The sequence below is a fragment of the Gadus morhua genome, chromosome 3 (assembly GCF_902167405.1).
Source record: "Gadus morhua chromosome 3, gadMor3.0, whole genome shotgun sequence".
Taxonomy (NCBI): Eukaryota; Metazoa; Chordata; class Actinopteri; order Gadiformes; family Gadidae; genus Gadus; species Gadus morhua.
In genome coordinates this window covers 28,887,614-28,899,646 of record NC_044050.1, presented here as the reverse complement: position 1 = coordinate 28,899,646, position 12,033 = coordinate 28,887,614, and the positions used below count along the sequence as shown (strand labels likewise).

General features: G+C 52.0%; 1 protein-coding gene and 1 non-coding gene across 7 annotated transcripts in view; both read left to right on the top strand.

Annotated features, from left to right (window-relative positions):
* htt (huntingtin) overlaps positions 1-12,033 on the top strand; it is a 56,794-nt gene that overhangs the window by 22,580 nt on the left and 22,181 nt on the right. For all 6 annotated transcript variants that reach the window (XM_030350559.1, XM_030350558.1, XM_030350561.1 and 3 more), the window contains 19 exons: positions 57-134; positions 810-1,033; positions 1,273-1,351; positions 1,488-1,649; positions 1,748-1,803; positions 2,232-2,380; positions 2,792-2,928; positions 3,365-3,481; positions 3,707-3,829; positions 4,383-4,657; positions 5,973-6,115; positions 6,397-6,619; positions 7,407-7,548; positions 7,881-8,060; positions 9,940-10,116; positions 10,524-10,600; positions 10,694-10,832; positions 11,151-11,273; positions 11,542-11,758. In XM_030350559.1, the coding sequence (XP_030206419.1) occupies positions 57-134; positions 810-1,033; positions 1,273-1,351; positions 1,488-1,649; positions 1,748-1,803; positions 2,232-2,380; positions 2,792-2,928; positions 3,365-3,481; positions 3,707-3,829; positions 4,383-4,657; positions 5,973-6,115; positions 6,397-6,619; positions 7,407-7,548; positions 7,881-8,060; positions 9,940-10,116; positions 10,524-10,600; positions 10,694-10,832; positions 11,151-11,273; positions 11,542-11,758 (2,821 nt within the window). The remainder of the gene's footprint in view (positions 1-56; positions 135-809; positions 1,034-1,272; positions 1,352-1,487; positions 1,650-1,747; positions 1,804-2,231; positions 2,381-2,791; positions 2,929-3,364; positions 3,482-3,706; positions 3,830-4,382; positions 4,658-5,972; positions 6,116-6,396; positions 6,620-7,406; positions 7,549-7,880; positions 8,061-9,939; positions 10,117-10,523; positions 10,601-10,693; positions 10,833-11,150; positions 11,274-11,541; positions 11,759-12,033) is intronic.
* On the top strand, positions 216-345 carry LOC115541165 (small Cajal body-specific RNA 14). Its single transcript, XR_003976303.1, has one exon.

Sequence of the window (12,033 nt, the reverse complement as noted above, 5' to 3'; positions counted from 1 at the left end):
CCAACATTTTTTTTAGGTCTAAGCAATGTCGTGATACTCTCCGTGTTCCTTGTCAGTGTGTGGAGGAGATCCTGGGCTACCTCAAGGCCTGCTTCCTGAGGGAGCCCACCATGGCCACCCTGTGCGTCCAGCAGGTCAGTGCCCCGCTGTGTGTACCTTGTGGACCTCAGTCTGATCCCAGATCTGACGCCTGCCTCCCTGTTGGTGCTGTGTGTGTGGCGCCCCCCTGTGGCCGCGGGGCTGAGCCGTGCCCCGCCGCCCGTGGGCTCCACGCAGAGAGACGCTGGTTCCTGCCGACAGGGCCTGTAAAGTTATCGGGTTCCCTGTGCGATGGCTCCACACAAACCTCTCACAATGGGGCGTTGCTCCCGAATCCTAATGTTTTGTGTATATTGTTATTAATGTATTGTTGTGCATGTTATGTGTTCTTGGTTATCAGATTGTTCGTAGTTTTTGTGTTTAGTTTTAAAGCTAGGGTAGGCCAATCGGAGAAAGCAGCCAGAGTATTCTAGATTTTGAATGTGTTTTGGGGGTGTGGCATCCAAGGCCACGCCCCCAAAACATGTGAATAGCCTGCTAGCTTAAGCAATAGCTCTGCCTAGCTGTGTGGACGACTCGGGTCATTCACAATCAGTGCACGGCAGGTAGATGGGTAGATAAATAGGTCATCCAATCAAGGAATACGACAAAAAAAAAGCTTCTAAAGCAATTGCCTACTGCAGCTTTAAGCGTCAACATTGTGAAGTGGTGCAGCAGAGTCCGACCCCGTCCCGTGGTTCATAAACCTCTCCCTGTGTGGTGTCCACCAGCTGCTGAAGACTCTGTTCGGCACCAACCTGGCCTCCCAGTACGATGGGGCGCTGAGCGGGCCCAGCCGCTCCCAGGGGAAGGCCCTCCGGCTGGGCTCCTCCAACCTGCGGCCGGGCCTCTACCACTACTGCTTCATGGCGCCCTACACGCACTTCACCCAGGCCCTGGCCGACGCCAGCCTGAGGAACATGGTGCAGGCGGAGCACGAGCAGGACGCGTCCGGGTGGGTCACCTGCAGATGTGCCCTTACCTTTTACATCCTTCCCGATTCGATTCCTGAACTCGAGTATCGGCCGATACAGAGAATATACCGATACAGCATCGAGCATTGTAACTGCTCATAGCACTGGTTCTTACTGAAAGATTCTCGTACGATGAAGGCAATCTATAGTGGGCTCAATTCCTTTAGACTGGTTTTTAGGACTAACAAACTGACGTCCCCGTCTCTCTCTGTCCCTCCAGGTGGTTCGATGTGATGCAGAAAGTGTCCAATCAGCTCAGGTCTAGCATCACCAACGTGACGCGGCAGAGGGGAGACAAGGTAGGCCCCCCAGCCTCGGACCCTGATCTTGGGCGAACTCGGAGCCCCCCCCCCTCTCCCCCTTTCCCCCCTCTCCCCCTGCCTGGTTTCCCCCCTGCCCAGTCAGTAATGACCTCATGCCGTTGTACCTCCACAGAACGCCATCCACAACCACATCCGTCTGTTCGAGCCGCTGGTGATCAAGGCCCTGAAGCAGTACACCACCAGCACGTCAGTGGCCCTGCAGAGGCAGGTCCTGGACCTGCTGGCCCAGCTCGTCCAGCTCCGCGTCAACTACTGCCTGCTGGACTCGGACCAGGTGGGACGCAGGCCGGGGTTCCTCTCTCCGTCACCCTCATTGTTTCTGGTTCCTGCTGCCTTCTGATTCTAATGCCTGCCCCCCTGGAACCCTTTCAGGTGTTCATCGGCTTTGTCCTGAAGCAGTTTGAGTTCATTGAAGTCGGCCAGTTCCGGTAAGACTTCCTCCCTCACCCGTACCGGGGGCCGCGTCTCCAAGCAGGTCGGACCCTCTGAGCGCGTGCATCGTGTGCAGCGTTTCCCCCAGCACTGTATGGTGAAGGCGGCCGCCTTAGCAACCATAAGGCCCCGCCTTGACTACCAATGCATTAAAAAAAACAAAAAAATAATAATTTATTAATAATATATATATATTTTAATATAAATATTTTTAAATTATTATGCATGAACAAAGTAGAAATCTCTCGTAGGAAAAGAAAACATACTCAGGTATAAAAAATAAAGATAAAAAGCATCGGTTATGCTGTTAACAACAATGGTCGTGCCATAAAGTTTTTTGAATGGAATTCAAAACTTGACTAAGATATTTTCTGGGGGAGACTGGTGTGTGTTTTACCGTGAACCTTCGTCCCTCCACCCACAGGGACTCTGACGCGGTGATCCCCAACATCTTCCTGTTCCTGGTGCTGCTGTCGTACGAGCGCTACCACTCCAAGCAGATCATCAGCATCCCCAAGATCATCCAGCTGTGTGACGGCATCATGGCCAGCGGCAGGAAGGCCGTCACCCACGGTGAACCCCCTGCACACACACGCACGCACTCCGGTTCACCCACCAACACACACACTCAGCCAGACGCGCACGGACACCCTCAGCCACGCTCGGACTCTCACTCACTCGGGACTCACTCTCTCTCTCTCACTCACTCACTCACTCACTCACTCACTCACTCACTCACTCACTCACTCACTCACTCACTCACTCACTCACTCACTCACTCACTCGAACACACACACACTCACTCACTCACTCACTCACTCACTCACTCACTCACTCACTCACTCACTCACTCACTCACTCACTCACTCGCTCGGACTCAATCACTCACTCACTCACTCACTCACTCACTCACTCACTCACTCACTCACTCACTCACTCGCTCACCGGGTCATGTCTAACGGACCGCCCCTCTTGTTGCCATAGCGATCCCGGCGCTGCAGCCCATCGTCCACGACCTGTTCGTGCTGCGCGGCTCCAACAAGGCGGACGCGGGCAAGGAGCTGGAGACGCAGAAGGAGGTGGTGGTGTCCATGCTGCTGAGGCTCATCCAGTACCACCAGGTGGGGGGGGCACGGCACGCGCTCTGTCATACAGACGGGTCGGTAGGGGGGCGCACGGCACGCGCTCTGTCACACGGACGGGTCGTGGGGGGGGCGGGAATCACAGGGTAGTACCTCACCATACTGATGACGGGGCCATACAGTGACTCTACGATATTCAATATATTTTTTGACAATCCTATAACGATACATCACGATATATGTCTTGTCTAACAATGAATACTGAATCAGTGTGAAGAGGTGAAGTGCTGGACTGTCTTTACTCATGGTCCAAACTGAGTTTTTCAGTTCCTTGTCTTTGGCTGGTGAACTTCCCGTTCAAGTTTCCCTCATTCTTGTGTTGAGCGCCACCTGGAGGAGCAGGGAAATCTGTTAAGATTAAATTAGATTGATTAAAATGTCTGTGCCTCCGTCTTGCCTTCTCTCTGTTCCCCAGGTGTTGGAGATGTTCATCCTGGTCCTCCAGCAGTGTCACAAGGAGAACGAGGACAAGTGGAAGAGGCTGTCGCGGCAGATCGCCGACGTCATCCTGCCCATGATCGCCAAGCAGCAGGTGTGTGTGTGTGTGTGTGTGTGTGTGTGTGTCTCTGTCTCTGTCTCGGTGTCTGTGTGTGTGTGTGTGTGTGTGTATGTGTGTGTGTGCGCATCTGTGTGTGCGTCCATCTGTGTGCGACAAAATGTCTGCCACGGAGGTGCAGATCGTCGAGGTCACGGTGACGGAGAACCGACGCGTTGTGCAGAACGCGCGGGACTGAGCGGGTGAGCCGTGTGTCCCCAGATCCACCTGGACTCCCCCGAGGCTCTGGGCGTGCTCAACACCCTCTTCGAGACGGTGGCCCCCTCCTCCCTCCGGCCCGTCGACATGCTGCTGAAGAGCATGTTCACCACCCCCGCTACCATGGTAACGCCCCGCCCAGGCCTCGTTTACATTCAGACGATTTATCCAAAGCGACATACAATAAGTACATTAGTCAGAAGAAGAGAAACAACAATCTATCTCTGTCGGTACACTAAGGATGTTCATAGAACCAAGTGCCAAGCACTAACCATCACTAGGTTAACCCATTCCCCGTACACAACACAGATAGCTAGGAGAAGACGCTACACGATGCTAAGCACTGTTTTTTAAGTGGCAGGACGTACGAGATACAATCTGTGTGTAAAAGGGGGGGGTTTTAGGGGAGTAAGGGGGGGAGAAGGGGGGGAGGCTTTGCAGCGTCCAGGTGAACTCTGAACAAGTGAGTCTTTTGATGGTTTTACCGTTCTCCTTATTTACAGATTTCCATTTCAAACACTTCTTTAATTGTCTAGCTTTCAGAATCGAAACTAGCTCAGGGTCATGTTTTTTTTTTATTTTTATTTTTTTAATACCCCTGTGGTATCCAAGGTTCCCCCAGGGGTACGGGTACCCCCTCTTGAGCACCCCCGGTCTAACCCCCCCGCCCCCCCCCCAGGCCTCGGTCTCCACCGTCCAGCTGTGGGTGTCCGGTATCCTGGCCGTGCTGCGCGTGCTGATCTCCCAGTCCACCGAGGACATCGTCCTGTCCCGCGTCCACGAGCTCTCCCTGTCCCCCGCGCTGCTGGGCTGCCCCACCATCCGGGCCCTCCACCAGCACGGGCCCCCCCAGGCCGGGGCCCCCCCCGCCGCCGCCGCCGCCGTCGCCCCCGGCAACCAGGAGGCGGGCGGGGAGGTGGCTGTGAGGGCCCAGCCCGAGGAGACGTTTGCCAGGTAACCCCCCCCCCCCCCTCCGGTTATGACCGTTAATATGCTAATGAAATAAGAGGAGCGAGGTGCCAAAAAACGAATGGGTTAACTGATATAAAAATAAGAAACCAACAAAACTGTATCTGTATGAACAACACACCTTTTTTCCCTGGCCTTTCCTCCCCTTTTGTGATATGGTCGTTTATTTTATATGTTTTTATCTATGTCTATGTATTAGGGATGGGCGTGAGGAATCGATTACTCGAGTACTCCTCGTTACAAATGAACTCGGTTGGTGGACAGGCAAACTTGAGTTTGCATATACACACATAAACAAAGTTTTCTGAAGCAAATGTATCAATTTTCTGTCGGCGCCACTAACGCATGACGTGGGCACAAAGAAAATGAAATGCATCCATTTCCATGGCGCGTTCCGTGCGCAAGCACGCCAGAATTCAAAAAGTTAAGAGATGGCGGTTAAAGCAAACCGCAGCGAAGAATTGAAATACTCTAAAGAAATAGGAGATCATAAGGTGAAATGTAAAATATGCCAAGCGAAATCGAGCTACCAGAAAGTACAATGCGGCAACATATGCTCCTGAAACACAATGGTGAGTTCGGCAAAGCGGACCCGCAGCAACGGTGAAAGTGAAAGTGTGTCGGCTATTTTCACCGCCGCAAGACGCAGCTGTAATCCCGGGCGTGTAGAGAAGATCACAACGCTGAGTATTTCCATAGTCCATTTGCTGCCGTTTTAGTTGCAGCTTTAAATTATTTGCAATGGTTAGGCTACTTGTTTCGTTTTTTTTAAACTGTTACAGGCCTTGGTTCGACGTGATTTAAATTGTGAGACGCATATTTATTTTTGTAAGGAAAATGTGTTTTGAACGGTAAATAACAAAAATAAATAATGAATACTCTGATAACTCTGACTGTTTTGATGGAGAATAAGCATTACATGTTTGGTTGGTAATATTGACGTTCATCATCAGGCCTATTCCTGCTGCAGATGCGTTGCATTCTAAAAATAGATTTGATTTAACGAGTACTCGATTGATCCTCGAGGAATTCCTTCGATCACTCGAGTTTGGAATTTACCACTCGTGCCCATCCCTATGTGGTATGTGTTCCTTTATATGCCTCTTTGCACCATGTACGGCACTTTGGCAAGTGAAAACTGTTTTTAAATGTGCCTTATAAATGAATTTCCTCCTCCTCCTCCTCCTCCTCTCCCTCTCCCTCTCCCTCTCCTCCTCCTCCTCCTCCCTCTCCTCCTCCTCCTCCCTCTCCTCCTCCTCCTCCTCCTCCTCCCTCTCCCCCCCCCCCCCCCCCCCCCCAGGTTCCTCCTCCAGCTGGTGGGGGTGCTGCTGGAGGACATCTCGTGCCGCCAGGTGAAGGTGGACATGACGGAGCAGCAGCACGCCTTCTACTGCCAGCAGCTGGGCACCCTGCTCATGTGCCTCATCCACATCTTCAAGAGCGGTGAGAGCACACGCACGCACACGCACACGCACACGCACACGCACACATATACACGCACACACAGTACATACACACGCACCACTCTATGTGGACCAGCACGTCTGTAAAACACTATTTTGAAAGGATGTAAAACAAAATAATTCATATTTCTGTCAGTTACCTGCAAAAATATCATTTCTACCAGTACAATACTTACTCTCTAACTCCCAATACTTCGAATTCAGAAATATATCCTCAATCCATAACATTCTCTCGCTCTCTCTCTTCCCCCCCCCCCCCAGGGATGTTCCGGCGCATCACGGCGGCGGCGTCCCGCCTCCTGAAGGGGGAGGGGCCCTGCGTGGGCGGGGAGGCGGGGGCCTTCTACTCGCTGGACGCCCTGAACGCGCGGGTCCAGGGCCTGACCACCACCCACCCTGCCCTGGTGCTGCTCTGGTGCCAGGTGCTGCTCATCATCAACTACACCAACTACTCCTGGTGGGCCGAGGTGCACCAGACCCCCAGGTACTGAGGGGGGGGGGGGTGGTGGTGGTGAGGATGGTGGTACAAAGGGGGAGGGAGACGTTGGTGGTGGTGGTTGATGAAGATTATTTTATTTTTAGGACAGTTTCTCAGAGCAAAGTATCTGGTTTTGATTTTCGAGCATGCTCACGGGAAGACGCAGGAATACATTCAGTGAGACAATGGCTGAACTACGGTTAGTAGTAAATACAAAGGAAACAAAGGTTAGGGGGGGGTGACACTCCGTCGGGGAGCCGTGGCTGAAGTCAGCCGTGGAGAGAGAGGCAGAGTTTAACTGCAACACACTGCGTGGGAAGTGGTTATGTCTGCATGCAATTCACAATTACAATCAGGGCATTTAGCAGACGCTTTTATCCAAAGCGACCTACATCGGTTAATACACACATTAACCGACGGCAGAGTCAACCATGCAAGGCGACAGCCAGCTCGTCAGGAGCAGTTAGGGTTAAGTGTCTCGCTCAGGGACACATCAACACTCAGTTAGGAGGAGCTGGGGATCGAACTAGCAACCTTTCGGTTACAAGACAACCGCTCTGCCTCCTGAGCTAAGCCGACCCACTGCTAGCCTTGGAAAGAATCGACACAACACAGTAGTCTGTCGTTTGGCCTGAGTTTCGACATTTGGTGCATTTATCACAAAATGAACGACAGCTTGTAAGGTTGAGCCGTTCTGCTCCACTACCACGAGTGGCCCTGTGTTTGAGGGGTGCTCATCAAGGTAACCCCCTCACTGCTAAACCGCCACCCCCCTGTCCCCTCTGGTCCCCAGGGGCCACAGCCTGTCCTGCACCAAGCTGCTGAGCCCCCACTCCTCCGGGGAGGGCGAGGACGAGAAGCCCGAGTGGCGTCTGGCCATGATCAACAGGGAGGTGGTCCGCAGGGGCGCGCTCATCCTCTTCTGTGACTACGTGGTGAGACCCCCGGACCCCGTAGCGCACGTCAGCACAACAATCACTAGATGGTTCCTCGAATGTTGATGGTGGTGGTGAGACCAGCCGTCTCTGTGGATGTGTGATCATTCATTATACCGTTCTTATCTACACGCACGCACGCTCACACCTATATACACACACACTCACTCTCTCTCTCGCTCTCGCTCCGTGCGCACGGAGACAGACAGACCTACACACACACTCATTATTGAAATGAGGGTTATGCATGCAGTCCCCTTGTGTATAACTTACGGTCTCTCCCTTCATCTGTGTGTCTCTCTTTGTTTGTGTGTGTGTGTGTGCGTCTGCAGTGTCAGAACCTCCACGACTCTGAGCACCTCACCTGGCTGATCGTGAACCACGTCAGCGACCTCATCAGCCTGTCCCACGAGCCGCCGGTGCAGGACTTCATCAGCGCCGTGCACCGCAACTCAGCCGCCAGCGGCCTCTTCATCCAGGCCATCCAGTCGCGCTGCGACAACCTCTCCACGGTGAGCCGCACAGCCCCGCGTCTCTCATGGACCCACGATGAGCGTCTGAGCACTAGGGCTTTGACTTCGAACTTCGTGATTCGAATATAATTCGAATATCAAAAAGAATAAAAATAATTCGAACGAATATTAGGCAGCCCTTAATATTCGAACCTGTTATGGGCAGGCCAAGAGGGAGAGACGTCGGAGAACCCATGCAGTCTATTCATAATATTGTAATGACCACGGAAGAGGCAGTGAATGAAGTATTGATTAGACAGCGATTTATTAGAAACATAATAAACAGTTGGAACACGCAAGACCGGTAACCATAGCAACGCCGGTAAACAAACCTCGCAAAGCCCAATCAAGGGCTGAATCCGAATACTCATACTTATAGTATGCATTTTGTAGTACGCCACAAATATAGCGCGTCCGAATGCTCAGTGTGCATTGTGTAGCACGGAAAACGTTTCCGAATGCGTACTACCGCCACGGTATACAACGGTAGGTCACTACGTTACCAGACTACGGGTGTGGTAACGAACGAAGAAGAGATGGCTGACCCGACACTACCAACAGCGGCTTAGAAAGACGTCATAGAAAGCGGCGAAAAAAAGAGACATTAAAAAGAGTAAAAAAGTAAAGTAAGTAATTAAGTAAAAAGACATTTTTAATTTAATAGCAACGATGACAAGATGGAAAACAGGTAACTTATCAAGGTAATTTTGCCGGCATCTGAGGGGAGACACGTCATCTCCAAACATCCGGTGGAGTTACGGCGGTGTTCGGAAGAGTTCAGAGGCGTTCTACGCATAGCTGTAGACCGTTCTAGGCATTCTACGCATAGCTGTAGTAGACACTGAACATAAATAGTATGTACTAAGTACTCGGATTCAGCCCAGGTATTACTGAAGGCATTTAATGGTCAAAATATTATTAATAAATATTCGAATATATTCGAATACTAATATTAATAAACAAACGAACTTCGAATATGATTTTTGGCCAAAAGTCAAAGCCCTACTGAGCACTCGGTCACTAATGTGCACCGAGGCGACCCAGAAACTAGACAACAAACGCACACCACTACCGCTTCATCTTTTTTGGCGCTATATATTTTCCTATCTATTCATTTTAGACCAAGGAACTTCAGCTTTAGTTTTCGACAGGAAATGGAATCTTATTGTCTTTTAAGCGTAACATCCATTTCTGTTCCTCATCAACTTCCCTACCTCGCCTCTCTCCACTCATACTGCCCCTCGCTCCTCTCATACCGTGTCTCTCCTCTCCTCTCATACTGCTTCTCTCTCCTCTCCTCTCCTCTCATACCCTGTCTCTCCTCTCCACTCATACTGTGTCTCTCCTCTCCTCTCATACTGCTTCTCTCCTCTCCACTCATACTGTGTCTCTCCTCTCCTCTCATACTGCTTCTCTCTCCTCTCCTCTCCTCTCATACCGTGTCTCTCCTCTCCTCTCATACTGCTTCTCTCCTCTCCTCTCCTCTCATACTGTGTCTCTCCTCATCTCATACTGCCTCTCTCTCCTCTTCCCTCCTCTCATACCGTGTCTCTCCTCTCCTCTCATACTGCTTGTCTCTCTCCTCTTCTCTCCTCTCATCTCTTCTCATACCGTGTCTCTCCTCTCCTCTCATACTGTGTCTCTCCTCATCTCATACTGCCTCTCTCTCCTCTCATCTCCTCTCATACCGTGTCTCTCTTCTCCTCTCCTCTCATACTGCCTCTCTCTCCTCTCCTCTCCTCTCATACTGCTTGTCTCTCTCCTCTTCCCTCCTCTCCTCTCCTCTCATACCGTGTCTCTCCTCTCACACTGCTTGTCTCTTCTCCCATACCGCCTATCTGTCCTCTCACACCCTGTGTCCCCCCCCCCCCCCCCTCAGCCCACCATGCTGAAGAAGACCCTGCAGTGCCTGGAGGGGATCCACCTCAGCCAGTCGGGCTCCCTGCTGATGCTGTACGTGGACAAGCTGCTCAGCACGCCCTTCAGGGTGCTGGCCCGCATGGTCGACACGCTGGCCTGTCGCCGTGTCGAGATGCTGCTGGCAGAGACGCTGCAGGTGGGGGGTGTGTGTGTGTGTGTGTTTTTGTGTGTATGTGTGTGTGCACATGTTTTGTGTGTGTGTGCACATGTTTTGTGCGTGTGTGCGTGCTCGCATGTTTTTGTGTTTGCACCGTTGTGTGTGCTTGCATGTTTTTGTGTATTTGTGTGTCCATTTTTGTGTTTGTGTGCACATGTCTCTCTGTGTGTGTGTTTGTGCATATTTTTGTGTGTATATTTTTGTGTGGGTGTGTGCGCATGTTCCTGTGTGTATGTGAGAAACGTACGTGACGGAGGATATTGCCTGTTGATTAGATCGACTCGTGCCAATTGACTTGAGTTAGGGTTGGGTTGGGCTTCTTCTTCTTCTGTGTTCCACTGTGTTTAAACTAAAGCACTGAGCTCTCTCTGCCGTTCCCCCAGCAGAACAGCATCGCCCAGCTGCCAACGGAGGAACTGGACCGGCTCCAGGACTACCTCCAGTCCAGCGGGCTGGCCCAGAGGTGGGTCTTCGTCTGTCGATGCATTGTTTGGCACCCGTACTGAGATCGTGGCGAACGCTGACCGTGGTCTGACTCCTCCCCTTCCTGTTGCAGGCACCAGAGGTTCTACTCTCTGCTGGACAGGTTCCGAGCCACTGTTGCCGAGGAGACCACTAGCCCCGCCCCCCCGGTGACGTCACACCCCCTGGACGGTGATCCGCCACCTGCCCCGGAACTGGTCGTCGCCGACAAGGTGATGTTTTGAATTTACACTAATGTGCGTTGCTAATGTGTTTCTATAGCAACGTTGGCTCCACGTTTAGAGTGGAATCAAATGTGAGCCTCTTCAGCCTCTTTGGTTGTTGGAAATGTCTCTCTGTACACCTATGTAGATATTCAATTAAAAATCTCCCGTTTCCAGCTATAACGGTCATTTACCACATGAACAATGTCTAGTCTGTATTTCTGAAAAGAAACGGTGATTTCCTTTAGAAAATAGGGGCATTTCCTAGTGACCCCAACGTTTTGAGCGGTAGTGTGTGTAGGGGTAACCGTTGGGCCCGTCCTCCAGGAGTGGTACGTGAACCTGGTGAAGTCCCAGTGCTGTGTGGCCGGGGACGGCTCGCTGCTGGAGACCACCGAGCTGCTCACCAAGCTGCCCGCCGCCGACCTCTCCAGCATCATGAGCTGCAAGGTGAGACAGCTGCCCCCCCCCATCACCCACCTCCACCCCCCCCATCACCCACCTCCAACCCCCCATCACCCACCCCCCCCCCCCCATCACCCACCTCCACTCCCCATCACCCCAAGGAGATCAACATTTACATTAAGGGCATTTAGCACACGCCTTTATCCAACGAGACTCAGAACAGTTCATGTTCTGAGTCTCTCAAGTTCTCCGAGGGTAACGGCATCATCCTCCCATGCATCCCATAATGAGTGTCGTCCGTTCCCCCCCCCAGGACTTCAACCTGAGCCTGCTCTGCCCCTCCCTGAGCGTGGGAAGGCAGCGGCTGGCCCGGGGTCAGGGGTCGTTGCTCATGGAGACGGCGCTGCAGGTCACCCTGGAGCAGCTGGCGGGTGTCACCCAGGCACTTCCTGTGCCCCACCAGTCCTTCCTGCCGCCCACCAGTCCGACCCAACCCGAGCCCTACTGGGACCAGCTGGCTGAAGTTTACGGTACGGATGAGTAGAGAGGGGGTAGGAGCGCGATGTAGTACAGTACAGTGTGACACCTTTGGTTGATTAGATTGGTCGTATTAACACTTGATGACCTGAATACTATAAAATAAACCGTCCTTCTGAGGATTATGTATAAAACATTTTATACATTGCATTTACACGCTTGAATACACAAGTACTACAACTTGGCCACTTAATAATTCATACTGTTTGTTCTGTTCTGTCATTATTTCAGCATTTACATTTGCATCTCTTTTGGTTTTCCTTCGCAC